Genomic DNA, 22,268 nt, shown 5'->3' on the forward strand with positions numbered 1-22,268 from the left:
CAGGAGTGCCAGCTTGGTCCCGCAACTGTGGGTACCTGGAGAAGTGGGTGACCAACCTTACTATATGCTTGTGAAACATGGACCACTTATAAACGCCATCTCCAACTCCTTGAAAGATTCCATTAACGGAATCTTTTTTACACATCACTTGGGAAGACAGGTGAACTAATGCCAGTGTACTGGAAGAAGCAAAGATCACCAGTGTGGAAGCAATGATTCTTCAACACCAACTTCTTTGGACTGGTCATGTTGTGCGGGTGCCTGATGATCGTCTTCCGAAGCAACTAGTCTATTCCGAACTTAAAAGTGGAAAGCGTAATGCTGGTGGTCAACAAAAGAGGTTCAAAGACTCCCTCAAGGCAAATCTTTTAAAAATGTAGTATAAACACCAATGATTGGGAAACACTGGCCTGCGAGCACTTCAATTGGAGAACAGCCTTGACTAAAGGTGTCAGGGGCTTTGAAGACACTCGAACTCAGGACGCAAGGGAGAAACGTGCTAAGAGGAAGGCATGCTTGGCAAATCCACACCGTGATCAACTCCCGCCCAGAAACCAATGTCCCCACTGTGGAAGGACGTGTGGATCCAGAATTGGCCTCCACAGTCACTTACGGACTCACTGTTAAAACCGTGTTTATGGAAGACAATCTTACCATATTTTTCACTCCATAAGACGCACCTGACCATAAGATGTACTTAGTTTTTAGAAAAGGAAAGGGGAAAAAACCCTTTTTTTGAGGATCAGCTCAAAGTTGTGCAGCTTCTTTTGCAAAGGGGAAAAACCTCCCCTTTTTTGAGGATGAGCTCAAAGTTGTTGAGCTTACTTTGCAAAGGGAAAAAATCCTGTTTTTATGGGGTTCAGCTCACAGTTCTTCAGCTTCTTTAGGCAAGGAAAGGGAGCCGTTTCTACAGTTTCCAGACAGATAATCTAATCAGCCAGTCCCATGGGGAAACACAAACGGTCTCCGTCTGCAGAACATTCAACAATGGAGGCCTGGGCAAGGGGCGGAAAGGGAGCCAGCGACCGACCACACATTCGACCCATAAGACGCACAGACATTCCCCCTTACTTTTTAGGAGGAAAAAAGTGCGTCTTGTGGAGCGAAAAACACGGTGCTCGGCTATGAGGGACCACCAAAGAAGAAGAAGAAGACGAAGTACTGTACTTTAAATTGTAAAACAGAAAATTTAATTAAAAAATGATATGCGAGGAAGGCCTGCTTTCATCCTGGCTCTCTCTTGCCCCTAGACTACCTCCTGCACCTGTCGGACAGCAGGCACCTGGCCGTCTTCCACAAAGGCCGCTTCTACAAGCTGTGGCTCTACCAGGCGGGGAAGCTGCTCTCCCCCCGCGACCTGGAGATGCAGTTCCAGCGCATCCTGGACGACCCTTCGCCCCCCCAGCCCAACGAGGTGCGGCTGGCCGCTCTCACCGCTGGGGAACGGTAAGCGCTGCGGCCGGAGGAGGGGGGCAGGGGGGACTCTCCCAGGTCAGCAGGTGAGGCCCCTCCCCCAATAGAATTTTATTTCCCCCCCAGATGGAGGAGCCTCCTTTGGGATGACTTGGCTGCTCTCCTCTTCCTTTTAGGGCTTTTAATGTATTTTTCCAATTTAATGCGCCGTATTTTTCGCTCTATAAGACGCACCAGACCACAAGACGCACCTAGTTTTTGGAGGAGGAAAACAAGAAAAAAAACATTCTGAATCTCAGAAGCCAGAACAGCAAGAGGGATCGCTGCGCAGTGAAAGCAGCAATCCCTCTTGCTGTTCTGGCTTCTGGGATAGCTGCGCAGCCTGCATTCCCTCCATAAGCTGCACACACATTTCCCCTTACTTTTTAGGAGGGAAAAAGTGAGTCTGATAGAGCAAAACATACGGTATTTTTAATCTTTTGTTGGAAGCCGCCCAGAGTGGCTGGGGAAGCCCAGCCAGATGGGCAGGGTATAAATAATTATGATTATTTATTATATTCCAGGGGTCCGTGGGCTGAAGCCCGGAAGAAATACTTTGGCCGAGGGAAGAACAAGGCCTCCTTGGACTGCATCGAGCGAGCCGCCTTCTTCCTGACCCTGGACGAGGACGAGCAAGGCTTCTCCCCAGACCACGAGGACAGCCTGGACCTTTACTCCAAGAGCCTCCTGCACGGGAGATGCTACGACAGGTAAGGGGTCTCTGTCTACTCACCTGCCCAGCTGGAGCTCCCTTCCGAGCGCCACCGCTGTGGTCCTCACTAGGGCTGGGCGGAATCTGATTTTCAGCATCAAGATATATCTTTTCATTACTATTATTGTTTTCTCTAAATTTTACACACAAAGTCATACCTCGAGTTACAGACGTTTCAGGCTGCGTTTTTTTGGGTTACTGAGCCGCCGAAACCCGGAAGTACCAGAACAGGTTACTTCCAGATTTCGGTGGTCGCGCATGCGCAGAAGCGCTAAACCGCACTTTGTGCATGCGCAGAAGCGCCGAATTGCAACCCACACATGCGTATATGGGTTGCCTCCCGCACGGATCACGGTCGCAACCGAAGCGTCCACTGTGTGTAGCAAAGCACTTTACATAATACAGCACGAACGAAAGTAAAAGAATAGTACGTCAGTAACAACTGCAGACACACTAACAACAAAGCTTCTAACTCCACACACACTTTTGACCTCCGATTCACCTTACTGTGCTTTCTACATATTCTTCAGCAATGTCTAGGCAACACAATGACCATATACATACACAATAGACAATCTTTATAGAATTCCTTCAAACCATAACAAGGACAAAATGAAATCTTTAGGCTCAAAGTCTCTGAAAATCTTTAAATGAAGCGAGGTACCAGACTGTGTAGGATGAAAGACAAGCTGTGAAGCTTTGTGTATTCAGCAAATATGATGTCCAACACGGAACAGTGATTCCAGATATTGACTACTGTTTTGTAGTCAATATCAGTGATATTTGAGGGAGCAGGCTAGCAGGCGGGGCCCATGACTTACATCATAGGAGCCTACACAACACACAACACTGTTGCTGTATGTAGGTTTTATTTTATTGGTTTTTTATCTTATATTTTGGAAATGTACATCCAGTATTTTTCTCCTTTAAATTTTTGGGGGGCTCCCAAGAGAGCGGGGCCCTAAGCTATAGCTTGTTTAGCTTATACGTAAACCTGGCACTGCTAGGAATGGACCTGCATTCTTAAGCAACCTCTGGCCACTGGCTGCAGAGAGATTCTGACTTTTTTTGCCAGCCAGCTCTTGAGATTTGCAGCCGTAGGCAGGGGAAACTGGAAACGCTGCTTGTGTTTTCTCAGTCATTTAAGCCACAGCCAGTTCTGGTGATTCTCTGCCTGCAGGTGGCACGAAGGAGTCTGGGCAGATTTAGCAAGGGCGAAGCATAGACTGCCCCCAGATTTTCCAATACCACACTTGATTCACGATAAATTGCCAGCTCTTTTTAAAACAACAACTATTTTCATGATTTTCTCCAAATATCAGTTTAAAACAATATCATGCATATGCCTAGTCCTCACTCCTGATCCATGATTACTCGCTCTTGAATTCCTTTGGGGTAGGGATATGCAGCCGTGGCTTGGCTCACTTCCACGAGTCGCCTGGGGCAGCCGTTGGGCACCTGGTGTGACGCTTCTACTCCCGGTTGATTGCCCAGAGCCCATAAATGCCCCTCCCCTGACAAGCAGGGAAGAAAAGAGCTCTTTGGGCAGCCCAGCGCACACACCTGCCCACCTGCTGCTCTGAGGGATCTCACCTGTTCCAGGTGCCAACTGCTCAGGGGAGCGGCAGGTGCTCCCACAACTGGCTGCTGTGTTTCTCTATCTTCCCGGGCTTCCTCTATATTCCTAAGGCTATCGCACCTCTGCCTTCTTATAGTGTAGGGGTCAGCAACCTTTTTCGGCAGGGGGCCGGTCCACTGTCCCTCAGACCTTGTGGGGGGCTGGACTATATTTTGAGGGGGGAAAGAATGAATTCCTATGCCCCACAAATAACCCAGAGATGCCTTTTAAATAAAAGGACACATTCTACTCATCTAAAAACACGCCGATTCCCAGACCGTCCGGGGGCCGGATTTAGAAGGCGATTGGGCCAGATCCGGAGGGCTATTTTAATTATTTGCATCATATATTTACACCTATTATCATTTCATGTTATAGCAAGTTTCTAGAGACTAGATTATGAGTCTTTGTAAATTGTGTTTCTAAAGGAACTTTTGTTATTGTCAAATGCCAATGTGTTTGCATTATTAAGTTTGTTAAGTTAGAGCTTAATAATTATTTCTTCTTAATTGTATTTCAGTTCAACAATCACTTTGTTAAAATACATGTTTCGTTCTGTGCAAATGGCTTGAGATACCTATGAGGTCCATCAATGACCATAGAGCATACCGTATTTTTTGCTCTATAACACGCACCCGACCATAACACGCCCGTAGTTTTTAGAGGAGGAAAATCCGTAGGCATGCCACCCGTAGGCATTCCCTCCATAACACGCACAGACATTTCCCCTTACTTTTTAGGAGGGAAAAAGTGAGTGTTATGGTGCAAAAAATACGGTACATTCAACACAGAAAAAAACAGCTACAATTTGTTGTTGATGAAGGACAGCTGGAGATATCAAGGGCCCCATTGCCTTCAGCGGCTGAGAGTCTCACCCAACCTCAACTTGGCCCTGCTTGTGTTTGCCTGGCTTGCCCCAGCCTCCGCCCGTTCTAACTCAAGTCCTTGTTCTCTCTGCAGGTGGTTTGACAAGTCCTTCACGCTGGTGGTGTATCGCAACGGCAAGCTGGGTGCCAACGCTGAACACTCGTGGGCCGACGCGCCCATCATGGGGCACCTCTGGGAGGTGAGAGGCAGGCAGGGAAGAGTCCCTCCTTTGTTACTCCCCCATGCGAACAACTGTGAGAGAGGGTTGCTGCGTTGCAGCGGGTTGGGCTGGATGACCCTTGGGTGCCCCCTCCAACTGTGCAGTTCTGTGATTCTATAGTAGGCACCCCCAAACTCGGCTCTCCAGGTGTTTTATAATAATAATAACTTTTATTTATTCCCCCCCTCCCTGGCCAGAGCCAGGCTCAGGGTGGCTAACACCAATAAAATCACAGTAAAAACATAATAGGGGGAAAGGGGGGGAGAGAGGAAAAACCCAATTTAAAATACAGGTTAAAATGCAATTTAAAATGCAGCCTCAATCAAGACCATAAGGGGAGGGAAACATAAGGGACTATGTTTTGGGACTACAACTCCCATCATCCCTAGCTAACAGGGCCAATGGCCAGGGATGATAGGAATTGTAGTCCCAAAACATCTGGAGGACCAAGTTTGGGGGTGCCTGTTCTATAGGAACTTCTCTACCCCCCCCCCCCGCCCAGCTCTCATCCTTTCTGCCTTCCTCTCCAGTTCATGCTGGCCACAGATGAGTTCCAGTTGGGATACTGCAGCAGCGGACATTGCCACGGGGTGCCCAACACAGACCTCCCCATGCCACAGCGCTTGACGTGGGACATTTCTGAGGAGGTAGGCTTTGCACTGTTGCAGGAATTTATGTATAGGTTGGGGGGGGGGTTGCCCCTCCAGCAGATATCATGCACATACAGCCCACTACCAAAACCAGCACAATCACTTTTGTGACTTTTGTGATTTGTTTGGTGGAGGGCAAGGAGAACCATGGGGCAGGGTCCAGGATGCTCAGATTACGGCCACCAGACCTCCCCTTTCATGATTAACCATGATGTATTAGTGATGTCATTTGGGGGCTGTAACATGGGGATTAAAGGTAAAGGGTAAAGGGACCCCTGACCATAAGGTCCAGTTGTGACCGACTCTGGGGTTGCGGCGCTCATCTCGCTTTATTGGCCAAGGGAGCCAGCGTACAGCTTCCAGGTCATGTGGCCAGCATAACTAAACCGCTTCTGGCTAACCAGAGCAGCGCACGGAAATGCCGTTTACCTTCCCGCCGGAGCGGTACTTATTTATCTACTTGCACTTTGACGTGCTTTGGAACTGCTAGGTGGGCAGGAGCAGGGACCGAGCAACAGGAGCTCACCCCGTCGCGGGGATTTGAACCGCCAACCTTCTGATCGGCAACTCCTAGGCTCTGTGGTTTAACCCACAGCACCACCCGCGTCCCTTAACATGGGGATTAGCAGCTAATAAAAGTTTGGGCTCTCTTTTGTTCGGGTCTTCCATCTTGTTCCACCTGGTGGCAGGTGGGAGTCCTGTCGCGACAGTCTTCAATCAAGACCAAGCCTACTGGCTGCTGTTTTGCTCTGGTGTTCCTGGCTGGTGTCCTTGTTTTTTGTCCAAGGGAGCCCTCAGATTTCTCCGTTAACAGCACCCCCATTTTTTTGCTCCTGAGGAGTGCCAGACGCTGTGCGGAACATCTCCAGGGCCACACGGTCCATGCTGCTCTCTGGCTCCTAACCAAGAGGTGTTGCGCCCCCTCCTCACCCTCGAGAGCGTGGGGCAGGGTAGGGGGCTTCCCTCCAAGCTCTCACCCCCCCCGGCTTATCCTTGCAGTGCAGCCAGGCCATCGAGCTTTCGTACCGCGTGGCCAGGACCCTGGCGGACGACGTGGATTTCCACTCCTTCCGCTTCACAGAGTTTGGCAAAGGTCGCATCAAGAAGTGCCGGACCAGTCCAGACAGCTTCATCCAGATTGCCTTGCAGCTGGCGCATTTCCGGGTAAGCGCCCCCCTCTTCCCCCCTCCCCAATGAACGGCGGCGGGTGGGATCGGGGGCAAGGGCGTGCAGGATGCAGCGCTCACCTTTGCACAACTGGCCGCGTGCAAAAGCAGGGGTTTCTTCACGGCTGCGGCGCACAAACCAGGGTGGATAAAAATGAATAATTTTTTAAAAAATTTGAATTGGATTTTAAAAAAAATTAATCAGATTTTTAAAATTAAATGCTTTTGGAGGAAAAACCTTTCTAAAGATTTTCTATTGAAGTCACATGATAGTCCAAAGGCTCTTCATCGGGAAGTAAGGATTTGTTTTAAGTTTTCATGTGGGCTAAAACTCAGTCTAAGTTGTTGTTTTTAATTGTTTAACCACATCAGTTAACAAACATGGATACATACGCTATAATGTTATTGCTTTAGTGAAATAAATTGTTTAAATTGTTATTAAGGAAATGATTGTTTTTCTCCTTCCAATAAAGTACAGCAGAAAAGTTGTCCAAATATAAACAGTTAACTTATTAAACCTCACAATACTTCCATAATTATCAGTCTATGTATTTCTAACAGTATAACCAAATCAGTAATTTCTGATATAACTGTAAAAACTACTCTGAAAATTTATTATTCCAAAAGTGAAACCTTTATCTGGTTGTAAATATTATGATTATACCAGCAACAATGAGTCTTTCTGCAAAAAAAAAAAAAAGAAGATTTAAAACAAGTCTTGCTGACTAATGATTTAAATCATGATTTAAATTGTGATTTAAATCGATTTGATTTAAATCAAATCCACCCTGGCACAAACCTCTCTCTATCCTCCCTGCACCATGGATTATTCAGCCATGACACCTGGACTGCATGGGGTCAGACTAGATGGCCATTGGAGATCCCACCAAAGTCCACCAGCTTTGTTTGTTAAGCTAAATAGCTTTGATCTGGAAGAAATGTGCAACTGATTGCTACCGCGTTGAATCTTATTGTTGTTCTCCCTTAAGTGGGCTGTGCAAACTGCTATTCTGAATAATGCTTTTTATAGAGTCGTGTCAGGGATGAGTTTATGGAACGGAGGGGGATGGTATTCCCCCCCCCAAAAAAAAATATGGGGGCGGGACCGCTAGCTGGGCGCCGTTTCCTGAAGTGTCAGGGTGCACAAAGCCTTGAGAAGGGGCTTAGGAGAAGATGGGGGTCTGGATGTGTTCCTTGCAAAGTTGGGGGCGTGGGGGCCAGTGCCGGATTTACGTATAAGCTAAACAGGCTGTAGCTTAGGGCTCCTCTCTCTTGGGCCCCCCAAAAAAATTAAAGGAAAAAACCCCTGGATGTACATTTCCAAAATATAAGATAAAAAACTTATAAAATAAAACCTACATACAGCAACAGTGTTTGTGTGTTGTGTGATGTAAGTCATGGGCCTCGCCTGCTAGCCTGCTCCCTAAAAGATAGCTGTCAACTTTTCCCTTATCTTGTGAGGAATCCTATTCAGAATGAGGGAATTTCCCTTTAAAAATAGGGAAATGTTGACAGCTATGCCCTCAAATATCACTGGTTTGCTCCTTTCTATATAGAGGGTGCCTGCATTCTGCATGGACTGGTTGCACGGAGACATGTGCAAATGGCTTGAGATACCTATTAAGTCCATATATTACCACGTAGCATATATTCAACACAAAAAGCAGCGGCCATTTGTTGTTGACCTTCAGTAGCTGAGGGCCTCGTCAAACCGAAATCCAGCCCTGATGGGGGCAGTCAGGTTTGGCTTCCTCTCCTGACCCCCAGCCCACGTCCTCACTGCCTCTTCTTCCAGGACAAGGGTCGCTTCTGCCTCACCTATGAGGCCTCCATGACGCGGCTCTTCAGGGAAGGGAGGACGGAAACGGTCCGATCCTGCACCAGTGAGTCCACAGCCTTCGTGCGCAGCATGTCCAACGCAAAGTGCAGTGTGAGTTTCATCGTTGCGAGGGTCTCCCTGTGCCCCCTTGGCCCTCATCCTGACCCCTTCCCTCCTGCCTTTCAGAAGCCCCTTTGCGCTTTCTCTCCCTCCCTCCCGCTCTCTCTGTTATATATTTTTATGCAGTGGTACCTTGGTTCTCAAACTTGATCCATTCCGGATGTCTGTTCCAAATGCAAAGCGTTCCAAAATCAAGGCAACACTATTAATTTATTGTTGTTGTTATTATTATTACTACTATTATTGTGGGATATTTACAATGCAGTCAAACCAAGAGCCATGTTTGCTAGATAGGTGCCAGGAGAATACAGTCTGCCTAAAAGCATCCTAGATTATTTAAACTAAAAGGCTAAAACTAGCCTATCAAAACTTCCCTTTTAAGCTGCAAAGGGATGCACTGCCGAACTCACAGACGTGAGGAAGGAAAGATAATGTCTAATAAGCATCTCCTCTACACACATGCCTACAAACAATAAGTGTGAAAATATATCTGTATAGTACTCCAGAAAAAAAATAATGTTGATATCCCGAGTTCTGGTGTCGCGAGAGAGGGAGGAAAACCCTTTTTCTTCCACCCGCTTAGTCCATAATGTTCTGATTCCCCCTTGCAGCCGGCCGAGTCCCTGCGACTGTTCAAGGTGGCGGCTGAGAAGCACCAGAACATGTACCGCCTGGCCATGACGGGGTCTGGCATCGACAGGCACCTCTTCTGCCTCTACGTGGTCTCGCGCTACCTGGGGGTCGACTCACCCTTCCTCGCCAAGGTGACGCAACTTGGGGCTTTGTCTACCCTCCTCACCCACCTGGACTGGGCAGGTTGAGCCTCGATGCGCAGCCAGGGGCTCCCTGCGATTGGCGTCCCGCGACTCCTCGCACGTCCAGCGAAGGCTGCTGACCCAGGTGCTTTTGCAGGGGCGTGGGTGGGGGGGTGGAACCGCCACTCACTCTGTCCCCGCCCTGCCGCCCGTAGGTGCTGTCTGAGCCCTGGCGCCTCTCCACCAGCCAGACCCCCCAGCAGCAGATCAAAATGTTCGACATGGAAGCCAATCCGAACCACGTCTCCTCAGGAGGGGGCTTCGGCCCAGTGAGTAGGCGCTGTGTAAAAGACAGGGGGAGAATGGGAAACGGCTTTCTGGGGACCCCAGGGTGGGTGGAGGGGAGTGGGGGGGCAATGGAGGTGTTTAAAAGGAAGAGCTGACGTAGCTCAAACATCTGCTTGGCATGTAGAAGGTTCCAGGTTGACTCCTTGACATTCCCAGGAAAACCTGGGTGGCCCATTTCTGGGGGACAGGGGGCAGGCAGGTGTGGGGGACTCCCTGGTCATGAATGGAGCCCCTGAAGGACCAGGTGTGCAGCCTGGGAGTCATTTTGGATCCACAGCTGTCCATGGAGGCGCAGGTCAATTCTGTGTCCAGGACAGCTGTTTATCAGCTCCATCTGGTACGCAGGCTGAGACCCTCCCTGCCCGCAGACTGTCTCACAAGAGTGGTGCATGCTCTGGTTATCTCCCGCTTGGACTACTGCAATGCGCTCTATGTGAGGCTACCTTTGAAGGTGACCTGGAAAATACAACTAATCCATAATATGGCAGCTAGACTGGGGACTGGGGGCTGCCACCAAGACCACGTAACACCAGTCCTGAAAGACTTTCATTGGCTCCCAGTACGTTTCCGAGCACAATTCAAAGTGTTGGTGCTGACCTTTCAACCCAGGGGTCAGCAACCAGTTTGACCAGCCCACGAGCCTCCCCCGAACCGAGCCTCCTGCTCACGTGTTGCGCTAAACAGGAGCGGCACAACGCGGGGACTTGCTTCCGTGGCACCGAAAAATGTGCATGCACGAACACTGAAAATTGTGTCTGCGCAGACGCAGAAAATCCTCTCTGGCCCACGAAGGGATCTCCGCAGCACCAATCCGGCGCAGGCAAGATAAACCTTGCTGACCTCTGCCCTAAACGGCCTCAAAGGCCCAGTATACCCAAAGGAGTGTCTCCACCCCCATTGTTCAGCCTAGACACTAAGGTCCAGCTCGGAGGGCCTTTTGGTGGTTCCCTCCTTGCAAGAAGCCAAGTTACAGGGAACCAGGCAGAGGGCCTTCTCGGTGGTGGCATCCGCCCTGTGGAATGCCCTCCCATCAGATGTCAAAGAGATAAAGAACTATCTGACTTTCAGAAGATACCTAAAGGCAGCCTTGTATCAGGAGGTTTTCAATGTGTGATGTTTTATTATATTTTTATACATGATGGAAGCAACCCAGTCAGCTGGGTGGAGTACAAATAATAAATTTGTTGTTGTTGATAGACCCCAGGAAGCTGGCATTGAAATGCAGGCATCCTCTGACATCTGCCGGTGCCACTAGCCCCTACTGCCCCTCTGCCTTTAGTGCACTTTCCCTCTGGTGTGGAACTGGCCACCCCACTTCTGCCATGGGCCTCAGCGCCTCTCCCTCTTCTCCCTGCAGGTGGCTGACGACGGTTATGGCGTCTCCTACATCATTGCTGGAGAGAACCTGATCACTTTCCACGTCTCCAGCAAGTTCTCCAGCCCTGAGACGGTGAGCGTGCCTGGGGAGGCAGGGTGGGTCTCCAGGGTTGGGGTCTCCTGGGGGCTACGGGGATGAGGCCCCATTTGGGAAAGTGCTTTGAGCATCCCTTTGCTGTCCAGGACGGGCCCTTCTCTCCTTTTGTTATAAGAAGAGTCTGCTGGATTCGGCCAATGGCCCATTGAGTCCGGCATCCTGTTCTCATAGTGGCCGACAAAGATGCCTGTGGGAAACCTTGTAAGCAGGATTTGAACGCAAGAGGACTCTCCCCTCTTCTGGTTTCCAGCAACTGGTTATTTTAGAAGCATTGCTGATTCAACTTCGGAGACAGAGCATAGCCTTATGATCCTCCATGACTTTGTCTAATCCTCTTTTGAAGCCATCCAACTTGGGGGGGGGATCACTGTTTCCTGTAGCAGTGAGTTCCATAGTTAATGTGCAGCGTGAAGAAGTTCTTTTCTCCATCCTGAATCTTCCAACGTTCAGCTTCACCGGACTTCCACAAGGGAGAAAAACTTCCATCGGCCCTCTTTCCCTGTCCCAAACATAATAACATAATTCTCTATCATGTCACCTCTCTCTTGCTAAAGTCCCAAATGCTGCAACCGTTCCACTCCCTTGGTCATTTTGACTGCCCTTTCCCGAACCTTTGTTGTTTAGTCGTTTAGTCGTGTCCGACTCTTCATGACCCCCTGGACCAGAGCACGCCAGGCACTCCTGTCTTCCACTGCCTCCCGCAGTTTGGTCAAACTCATGCTGGTAGCTTCTAGAACACTGTCCCACCATCTCGTCCTCTGTCGTCCCCTTCTCCTTGTGCCCTCCATCTTTCCCAACATCAGGGTCTTTTCCAGGGAGTCTTCTCTTCTCATGAGGTAGCCAAAGTATTGGAGCCTCAGCTTCAGGATCTGTCCTTCCAGTGAGCACTCAGGGCTGATTTCCTGAAGAATGGATACGTTTGATCTTCTTGCAGTCCATGGGACTCTCAAGAGTCTCCTCCAGCACCAGAATTCAAAAGCATCAATTCTTCGGCGATCAGTCTTCTTTATGGTCCAGCTCTCACTTCCATACATCACTACTGGGAAAACCATAGCTTTAACTATACAGACCTTTGTTGGCAAGGTGATGTCTCTGCTTTTTAAGACGCTGTCTAGGTTTGCCATCGCCTTTCTCACAAGGAGCAGGCGTCTTTTAATTTCGTGGCTGCTGTCACCATCTGCAGTGATCTTCCCGAACCTTTACCAACTCTTTTCTTCCCCAGGACTCCAAGCGCTTTGGGAAGAACATCCACCGGGCGATGCTGGACATTGCGGCCCTGTTTGAAACGCCACCCAAGAAAGTGGCCGACTGAGCTTGGACAGGGCTTCCGATGGCGGTGACCCCTCTGTCCTGGGCCCACTCTGACCGGAGCCACAAGGAACACACACAGACAGACACACACACACCGGCCATCTGGCTGCAGAGCTGGCTCCTTCCTGGCAAGCGGAAAGCAAGAGGATGCTTCTGGGCCCCACTGCCAGCTGCTTGCCCCCCCAGCCCTCTCTGCCCGGAGGAGGCACCCCATGGAGGGACCCCAGAGGCTGGCGGGAGACGGGCAAGAGGGTGGGGCAGGGTGTATTTACGATGTCACACATAAAGGAGGAACACTTTTGGCTGTGGGTGCCTGGCGCTGAGCCTGTTTTCTAAGCTGCTCTGCTGTAGGTGTCTCTTAGGGAACGGGGAGGGGGGCAGAGGAAATGCAAGTTGGGCAGGGGGGTGGCAGGGGCTGGGGGCTCCTCCTCAGCTTCTTTCTTGGGCGGTGTGTACATTCCCAGGGCCCATCCCTCTCCAGCCCCGGCCAAGGCACAAAGAATGGATCTTTCCCTGAAAAAATTGCAGGCTTACTCCAGGTGTTGGTCAGCAGTCCTAACAACCTTGCCACATAGCTGCTGGAGAACAGGGGCACAGGAAGTCGCCTTGCTTTGGGGGCTCACCTGCGCTTCCTTCCCCATGACCCCTTTGTGTTGCAAAGAGAACGTCAGCAGTGTCTGGGCCACACGATGACCATGTACACATGCAATAAACAATCTTTTATATATAGACTACATATAGAATGTATGTAAATGAAAATATCCAATCCCGTGGAACAGTGCTCATGTAATAATGTAGTCCACAGCACTGGATATTTTCATTTACGTACATTCATTCGAAATAAGATGGGTTTATGAAGCAATTCTATATCTTCCCACCACGCTGACCAAGAATTCTAGTAGTCAATATCCAGAATCACTGTTCAGTGTTGGACATCATATTTGCTGAAGACACAAAGCTTCACAGCTTGTCTGTCATTGTATAAAGTCTGGTAAAGGTAAAGGGACCCCTGACCATTAGGTCCAGTCGTGACCGACTCTGGGGTTGCGGCGCTCATCTCGCTTTATTGGCCGAGGGAGCCAGCGTACAGCTTCCGGGTCATGTGGCCAGCATGTCTAAGCCGCTTCTGGCGAACCAGAGCAGCGCACGGAAACGCCATTTACCTTCCCGTCGGAGGGGTACCTATTTATCTACTTGCACTTTGACATGCTTTCGAACTTCTAGGTTGGCAGGAGCAGGGACCAAGCAACGGGAGCTCACCCCGTTGTGGGGATTCGAACCTTCCGATCGGCAAATCCTAGGCAAGGGGTTTAACCCACAGTGCCACCCGTGTCCCATAAACTCTGGTACCTCACTTCATTTAATGATTTTCAGAGACTTTGAGACTAAAGATTTCATTTTGGACTTGTTATGGTTTGAAGGAATTCTAGAAAATATTGTTTATTGCATATGTACTTGGTCATCATGTTGCCTACTCCAGGTATTGGTCAGCAGTCATAACCTCCTTGCCGCATAGCTGCTGGAGAACAGGGGCAGAGGACGCCCCCTTGCTTTGGGGGCTCACCTGCACTTCTGTTTTCCTGGGGAAAACTTCCAAACTTTGCCGCTGAATTGGAGCAAGCAACCATCAGGGTTTCCCCAGAGGACATTTCCTCTGATTTAATTCCAAAGAGCTGGTTTTCCAGGGGAAAGCAGCGTGGCAAACAGGAAACCACTCGGATAGGAAAGGCAGAAAATCCCTGGGGCCAGTGCTTTCTGGGCAAGCACAACTGGACGTGTGGCAAAGCCCCTCTGTCGGACCAATGGTCTTTCTTGCTCAGTATTGTAACACAAGTCGGGTGCCAACTCTCTGCAAGACTCCAGGAGGTTCCCGGCACTGTGGTTCCTTTGGAGTCCTGAGACATGGCAGAGACTGTCATAGCTTCAAGAAATACGGTTTATTCACCTATTTGCACCTTCAGCCTGCATGGAGGGGGTCCAGATCTCACAGCACGGTCGTTTCAAGAGGGGCTTGCCCCCTACACCACTGCCGCCTTAGAGTCCAAGGCATCTCTCCCAGCCAGCCTTCAGCCAGCCTGCCCAAGATGGATCCCAGTCTTTTCTCAGCCATCTCCTTCCCAGAACACCTTGCTAAACATCCTTCTTTTCCACACTCAGTTACGTCGGCAACCTTCCAATCCCCCCAGGCTATTGGCTATTGGCAATGGTCCTTGGAGCCAAATTCGCAAGGCTGGACCCAAGTCAACAGCCTTGCTCAGGGAGAGGAGGAAGGGGGCATAGAGGGATACCCTGGCCCTCGACTGCAGCACAGGCCCTTCCTGCTCTCGTCCACGTTGAAGCTGCCTAATGGGTCCCAGGTTCTTAGTGCCACGAAAACTCAACTGAATCCAAAAAGTGTGCATCTCTGAACCCCAAAGGAGGCAGTTTTTGAGCATCCCTGCTGGGAGAGCTTTTTGGAGATTATTTGCAAGTCTTGGGTTCGACTTAAGCAGCCCAGTCGTACGAATGCTTACACAGGAGTAAGTTGCACTGAGCCCACCGGGGCTTCCCCAAGAGTCTTGCAGCCTCCCCACACCCACCCAACATTTTTCTTGGCCAACACTGCCAGTCCCTTCATCTTTCCTCAAAGGATTTGCCACTGGGGGTGTGCTGAGCACAGGTCAGATCTTAAGGTGGGCATGAAGACGAGGCTGGGGTGAGGGAGCTTCTCCAAAGGAGGGGCAGGCAGGGCGTGAAGCAGGCCAAGCCCAAGAACTGTGTCACACAACTGTGGATTGCCCAGCGAGGGAAATGGGGAGGAGAGGTCCTCTGGGCTTGGCACATCCACTGTGGATGCTGCATCTTCTACAGCCCCCCCCCCCTTGGCTGCTGCCAGGAAGTGATGGCTTCATTTTCCATTGGCAATGGAACCCTGGGCTGGTGTGGCATCAGATGCCCTGACTGCATCACCTTCATATATCTTTGTGTCTCGTGGATTTCCACAACAGTTCCCCATAAACATACCATCACCACCCCCTCTAGGCTATGGAAGAAAAGATCTTCTGCCACAGTTGAAGGAGTGATTCCGGAAGGTGCCAAAGAAGTTTCTGATTGAGAATGTTGCGAAAAGATACCAGGTTTCCAGAAAACCGTCACCACCTCCTGTACCAGCTAGAGGCCTCCCTTCTTTTGCCCATTTCCCCAAAAGTGCCATTGTCCATACTTTTCGCTGCCCCACCGAGAGATGAGACCGACCTAAGCCTTTTCAGATTTGGGGCTACCTCAACTGACGTGGGTGGTGCTGTGGGTTAAACCACAGAGTCTAGGACTTGCCAATCAGAAGGTCAGTGGTTCGAATCCCTGCGAAGGGTGAGCTCCCGTTGCTCGGTCCCTGCTCCTGCCAACCTAGCGGTTTGAAAGCACGTCAAAGTGCAAGTAGATAAATAGGTACCACTCTGGCAGGAAGGTAAAGGGCGTTTCCGTGCGCTGCTCTGGTTCGCCAGAAGTGGCTCAGTCATGCTGGCCACATGACCCGGAAGCTGTACGCCGGCTCCCTCGGCCAATAAAGCGAGATGTGCACCGCAACCCCAGAGTCGGCGACGACTGGACCTAATGGTCAGGGGTCCCTTTACCAACTGTCTTCTTGACCCTGTGCCGCACCGTCTGCCCTCTGCAGCCCTGCCTCCTCGCTCCTGCAAGACTTTTATCTTCAGCTATGCTATTGCTTTGGACGTGCCAAGGAAAATCTCCCCATCCCCTGAAGGCCACACAGCAAACATGCCCAGGGAGGTTTCGGACTCTCCTCCTTCCTTGGAGGTTTTTAAGCAGAGGTTGGCTGGCCATCTGGCATGGATGCTTTGGCTGAGATTCCTGCATTGCAGGGGGTTGGACTAGATGGCTCTTGGAGGTAGCTTCCAAGTCTACAATATTATGATTCTATGGGTCATTGCCTGCCACAGCCAGTCCCACTTTGTTCCCGATCAGGCTTGAACAGAGAGCAAAGCTAACCAGGCATGGTTGGCCTCTGATCTAGACACACACACACACACACACACACACACACACACACACACACACAGCATAGCATCTTCTTGCTGCTTTGGACTACAGATCCCCTCATTTGCTGCCTCCGTGGCCATCTGACGCAGGGGCTGATGGGTATTGTAGTCCAACCAGCTGGAGGACACCAGGGGAGAGAAGGCCGCCCCAGAGCCAGGAAGGGCAAGGACCCCCTAGCCTTTGATGCATGAAAATCGGGACTTGCTTTAGAGCAGGGGTCAGCAAACTTTTTCAGCAGAGGGCCGGTCCACTGTCCCTCAGACCTTGTGGGGGGGAGGGCGGACTATGTTTTTTGGGGGGGAAATGAATGAATTCCTATGCTCCACAAATAACCCAGAGATGCATTTTAAATAAAAGGACACATTCTACTCATGTAAAAACACGCTGATTCCTGGACCGTCCGTGGGCTGGATTGAGAAGGCGATTGAGCCGGATCTGGCTCCCGGGCCTTGGTTTGCCTACCCATGCTTTAGAGGGTCCCAATTTCCATGTATCTCCTTAAAAAAAACATAGCCCCCCCCCACAGAAAACGAAGAGAGACGGTGCATTCTACATGCTCAAGAGAGGTTTATTGCTACTACTGTGCTGCTGCCTGCCTGAGTTGGCATCCAGAGTCAGAGCAAGGGAGCTGGGGGGGGCTGATTTGAGAGAGGGAGAAAGGGGATGTGTAGTGAGGGTCTGTGCAGGGCTGGAGACAGGAGACCGGGGGCCCCAGGCACCCAACCAGGGCAGGGCAGGTTGTGGTCTGTGCTGAAGCTTCCAGGATTCCTGGCCACCAGGTGTGCTTGTCTACACCTTGCAGACGAAGGGGTTCCGGTCGTAGCAGGAATCGTTGTCCCACAGCATGAACCCTGGGAAAGGGGAGAGAGGGAGGAGTCAGTCCTGGGAAACCTGCCCCATAAGAATATCCGAAGAGCAGACCACATGCCCCAAAAGGAAACCTGCAGGACCCCAGCCCCAGAGTTCTCTGCCCTCCTGCGGCTTCCAGCAACTAGGATTCAGAAGCCTTGCTGCCTCTGACCATGGAGGCAGAGAATAATAATAATAATAATAATAATAATAATAATAATAATAATAATAATTTATTTATTTATTTATACCCCGCCTTCCCCAGTTAAGGCTGGGCTCAGGGCAGCTAACATCAGGTATAAAAACAATGGATTAAAATGCAACTTAAAAACAAGATTAAAACAAGATTAAAGTACAGCATTAAAATGCAGCCTTATTTCAGTAGAAACTCAAATCGAAATCGTTTTGGGGATGAAAACATCAAATCTTCACCAAAGCCAACTCTCCAGACTGGGCCAGAAAAAAAGTCCCCAAATAGGAGTTCCATCACAGAAAAAGAAAGGAAAGAGGAAAGAGGGGAAGGGGATCAAGTTGATTCCAAGCCAAAGGCCAGGCCCTGCGGAAAGGCCCTTCGGAAAGAAATCAGATCCCGCAGGCCCCTGGTCTCATGAGAGAGAGCGTTCCACCAAGTCGGGGCCAGTGCTGAAAAGGTCCTGGCTCTGGTTGAGGCTAATCTGACTTCCTTAGGTCTCGGGACCGCTAGGGTGTTGCTATTTATGGACCTTAAGGTCCTCCGTGGGGCATACCAGGAGAGGCGGTCCCATAGGTACGAGGGTCCTAGGCCATGAATAGCCAATGTGGCCAGTAGCCATTGCTAGCCGTCGCCTCCATGAATTGGTCCTTTTTTAAAAAGGACTGGGTTGCCTCCTGTGGCAGCGAGTTCCATAGCTCTTTCCCCTCCTGTTCACCACAGACCCTGCTACAAAGCAGAAGGTTGCCACGGGAACCCACCTAACAAATGTCACACTGCCTTTATATTTCCATTTGTGTCGCACCCCGCTGAGTTCTCATTGCAACAGCCTCAGGCAGGGAGTTCCGCAGGTTAACAGCGCCGAGCGTGAATGATTCCTGCCGCGAGCGCTGCCTGGTGCCCAGAACAGAGCCACCCTCCTAAATCCCCCTCTCTCACACAAACTTCCTCACCTGAAGACTCATCCAGGGCAGCGCAATGCTCGCCTTTCAGGGCAGGATAGCTCTTGTACTTTTCCCAGGCTGTGTAGCTCACGGGGCTCCCGTCTGCCCAGGCCCAGGTGGTGCTCTGCAAATGGGGAAGACGAGAAATGTATCTGGGAACCGGGATTTGGAACATTTAGGGGCCGAGCTTTCAGAAAAACCCAGCAAGGCGCTACGTAACATTTAAAATAAATAAATAAATAAATACAACAAATGCATAAATAAATATTGCTTGGTAGAAAGAAACTCAACTCAAAGGACTCTGTGAATAACACCATTTTTTTAGACGGCATCTAAAAGAAGGTAGGGATGTCAGCCTGAATAGCTCAGCTGGTTAGAGCGTGGTGCTGATAACGCCAAGGTTGCAGGTTTGATCCCTGTATGGGACAGCTGCATTGCAGGGGATTGGACTAGATGATCGTCAGGGTCTCTTCCAACTGTACAATGTGAGGAGTTCAGCCTACACACGAGTAGGACCCTGGCCGAGACACGTGCCTGACTGGCATGTTCCCTCCCTCCTGGTCCATCGTTCGGGAGCTTCAAAAGCTTTCTTCAGCCCAAACATCACAGCGACCGATGCCAACAGACATCAGCACACTTAGGGATCTGCAGAGTTTGCGCAACTTGCGTAACAGACCTCAGCATTTTGGCTAATCTACTTTATTTACATATAAACACACACGGAGCACTGCAACATGGCTCCCTCTCTCTCCAGCATCAGACAGCAAAGAGAAAAAGGACAATAGTCCCACTTCATGGAACACAGGAACACAAACATCCTGTCTCCGTCACTTCCCACTCTGTGGAGTCAAAACATACACCGTCATGTGAAAGACAACAATCCCATGACTGCAATCATGGAGCAGGAATTCTAACATACAATGTTATGGTTCGCACTGAACTTCCCCTGGCAGGGAGTTCCGCAGGGCAAAGCCTCCCACACCAAAGGCTTGGTCCCTAGTAAAGGCCGACCAGACCTCAGGGGCTGTGTGGGGAACCCCCAGAAGTGCCCTGTCAGAGGATAACTGTGTTTGGGGCTGTGGAAATTCTGCATTCAGGTGAGAACCTGAATTCTCCCTTCCAGCAATTTCCCAGGTGCTCTGGCCTCTCCCACATAGAAACATGGATGCTGGGACGTCAACACGCACCACAAGCAACAGCGGCATATGGGGGCATATTCCTGCATCGCAGGGGGTTGGACTAGATGAACCTCGGGGGGCCCTTCCAAAGCCACGATTCTTTGGTGGGCAATGATGCTTCTCACTCACCCTGCCAGGGATGGAGAGCCCGAACCAGACGTCCTCGTCGTCCCACCTCTGGGCCTGCTGCAGGAACCTGGCCACGGCGTTGTGCTCGTTCCTGTCCAGAAGGGAGGCCAGGTGTCCCCCCAGGCGCTGACATTCATTCTGGTCGAGGGAGGGGAAAAGGTGAGTCCAAGATATTCAGAATACTGGGTAACGTTCTGGTTGCCTTATCTCAAAAAGGAGTTGGAGAAGGTTCAGAACCAAAATTATCAGTGGGGTGGGGAGACTCCCCTGTGGGGAAAGGGGGCAGAGTTTGGGACTTCTTAGCTTATAGAAATTTAATAAATACAGAAATTTAATAAATACAGGGGAAAGGGTGCAGAGTTTGGGACTTTTTAGCTTATAGAAATTTAATAAATACAGCCCTTTTACACTGCTCACCTCCGCATGCTGCCAGGACACCTCCTGGGGGAAGTAACCGTAGCATTTTCCCTGGAAAGACAGCCAGTTGTTGGGACACTGTGCAGCATGGACACCTCCTGCGTGGGACACAGAGCGTCATCATGAGAGATACAGAACCCCCTGGTTGCCCCCCAGCCACCCATCCTAGGAGGAGGACAGGGAGGGGCACCTCTGGGTAGTGTGCCCCATTCCAATTGTGGGCACAAAGAGTCTGGGCAGCAGGCTTATTTGCTTATTTGCTTATTTGCTATTCTTATTTTATTTTATTTATACAGTGGTACCTCGGGTTAAGTACTTACCGTATTTTTCGCCCTATAGGACGCACTTTTCCCCCTCCAAAAATGAAGGGGAAATGTGTGTGCGTCCTATGGGGCGAATGCAGGCTTTCGCTGAAGCCTGGAGAGTGAGAGGGGTCCGTGCGCACCGACCCCTCTCGCTCTCCAGGCTTTGCGCAGCTCTCCGCAAGGCGCGGGAACCCAGCGCTGGGCTCCCACAGCTTGCGAAGGGTTGCCTGTTCTGGGGGCTGGCGCCTGGGGGGGAAAAATAATTCCCCCCCCCCTTTATTTCCCCCTAAAAAGCTAGGTGCGCCTTATGGGGCGGTGCGTCCTATAGGGCGAAAAATACGGTAATTCTGTTCTCACCCTGAAGCAAAATTCGTAACCCGAGGTACTATTTCTGGGTTAGCGGAGTCTGTAACCTGAAGCGTCTGTAACCCGAGGTACCACTGTATGCCGATCTTGTCAGTGTTTGTTAAAAAAAAAAAAAGGTTCTGACCTCCCTTTGTCGCCTCAGCCTAGTCCTCGGACCCTTGTCGGCATAAAAGAGTCCACGAGAAAAGTATCCTTGCGGAGTACTTTCTGCTTTTATTCTTAAAAGTCTTTCTGCCAAAGCGACTGACCAACTATACACACATCACCACTACCAGCTTTCACTAAGCAACCAAACAACCCAAGAACAAACTAACATTTCTCACTCTATATATACAACCCGGTGCAGATCTCCAGATCGAGACTTGAGGTGGACAAATTAAAATGACACAGTCAAAAAGCTAGGACCAAAACTCCCAGGCAGCTCTGATTCTCCCTCCTTAGGGAAACCAGACTGGCTCCCTCCTTGTTGCCCCTCCTTGTCGCTGGCAAAGGCTGTCTTGCCCCAAGAGGCTTTTGGGAACGGACTGCTTTTAAGGAAAGTGCAGCCACTGTGTTGCTTTTATTGCAATGATCTGTATGTTTGGCTAGATCTCTCTCTCTCTCTCTTACACACCAGTATACACATATACGTATACTATCAAAGTTTAATTGCTTTTTAAAAAATTATTGTTCTCCCCTCCCCAAGGGGGTTTTAGCTGTGTTTATTTTTATCTGTAAGCTGCCTTGTGTCCCTGTTAGGGAAAAAGGCAGGGTATAAATTCATCACCACCACCACCACCACCAGTGCTTTTTTATGGGGATACACAGGGGTACGCACACCCCTAAACATGTTGTGAATCTTTGTACTTTTGTCCATTTATTTTCCCTGATTTGAACTATAAAAGGGTGATTTTCTTGCATCAAAATGAGTTCCCCTAAACATTTCTTAAAGAAAAAAGCAGGAATAATAATAATAATAATAATAATAATAATAATAATAATAATAATGGGCACTGGACCAGGATGATCCCCTTAAAATCTTCAGGGTGCAAGAGACAGGGTGGGGGTTCATGCATCCCCATTGGGGTCTTGGAGGAACTCACCACTCATGAAGGGTCCAACTACTAAGCATCCCAGGAGCCCAAGGCTGAAATAGGAAACCAGACCCATCTTCTTGCTTCTTCTTCAGCTCTGGGAAGGAAGAGAGAGAGGAAGAGGAATCAGGAGAAGAGAGGAGGACTCTGTGGTCCTTGCCCATTCAGTGCCAGAAGCAGAAATGTTTGGAGACAACCTTGCCATCCCTGAACTGACGGCTTGGGGTGGCCAGTGCTGTTTGTTTCTTTTGAAATAATAAAAAATAA

The 22,268-nt window shown here is 50.0% G+C and overlaps 2 protein-coding genes and 1 long non-coding RNA gene across 6 annotated transcripts in view; 2 read left to right on the forward strand and 1 right to left on the reverse strand.

Moving 5' to 3' along the window:
• Positions 1-12,818, forward strand: part of CPT1B (carnitine palmitoyltransferase 1B) — a 37,840-nt gene extending 25,022 nt beyond the window's left edge. For all 4 annotated transcript variants that reach the window (XM_081209967.1, XM_081209966.1, XM_081209964.1 and 1 more), the window contains 10 exons: positions 1,251-1,446; positions 1,977-2,162; positions 4,743-4,848; positions 5,400-5,516; positions 6,519-6,683; positions 8,481-8,615; positions 9,236-9,388; positions 9,595-9,708; positions 11,085-11,177; positions 12,424-12,818. In XM_081209967.1, the coding sequence (XP_081066093.1) occupies positions 1,251-1,446; positions 1,977-2,162; positions 4,743-4,848; positions 5,400-5,516; positions 6,519-6,683; positions 8,481-8,615; positions 9,236-9,388; positions 9,595-9,708; positions 11,085-11,177; positions 12,424-12,513 (1,355 nt within the window). In that variant the 3' untranslated portion in view covers positions 12,514-12,818. The remainder of the gene's footprint in view (positions 1-1,250; positions 1,447-1,976; positions 2,163-4,742; positions 4,849-5,399; positions 5,517-6,518; positions 6,684-8,480; positions 8,616-9,235; positions 9,389-9,594; positions 9,709-11,084; positions 11,178-12,423) is intronic.
• A 98-nt stretch (positions 12,819-12,916) lies between these two features.
• On the forward strand, positions 12,917-15,124 carry LOC308595933. Its single transcript, XR_014012231.1, has 2 exons — positions 12,917-13,051; positions 13,993-15,124. It is a non-coding gene; the product is annotated as an uncharacterized lncRNA (long non-coding RNA).
• A 2,019-nt stretch (positions 15,125-17,143) lies between these two features.
• Positions 17,144-22,120, reverse strand: LOC308595828 (struthiocalcin-1-like). The gene is made up of 5 exons (XM_081210566.1): positions 22,011-22,120; positions 20,258-20,355; positions 19,841-19,978; positions 18,543-18,657; positions 17,144-17,401 (listed from the first exon to the last, which is right to left on the reverse strand). Exons 1-5 carry the CDS (start codon positions 22,075-22,077, stop codon positions 17,340-17,342), a joined length of 480 nt encoding a protein of 159 aa, XP_081066692.1. The 5' UTR covers positions 22,078-22,120; the 3' UTR covers positions 17,144-17,339.
• Positions 22,121-22,268: the final 148 nt, after the last annotated feature.

The sequence above is a fragment of the Podarcis bocagei genome, assembly GCF_964188305.1.
Source record: "Podarcis bocagei genome assembly, chromosome: 10".
Taxonomy (NCBI): Eukaryota; Metazoa; Chordata; class Lepidosauria; order Squamata; family Lacertidae; genus Podarcis; species Podarcis bocagei.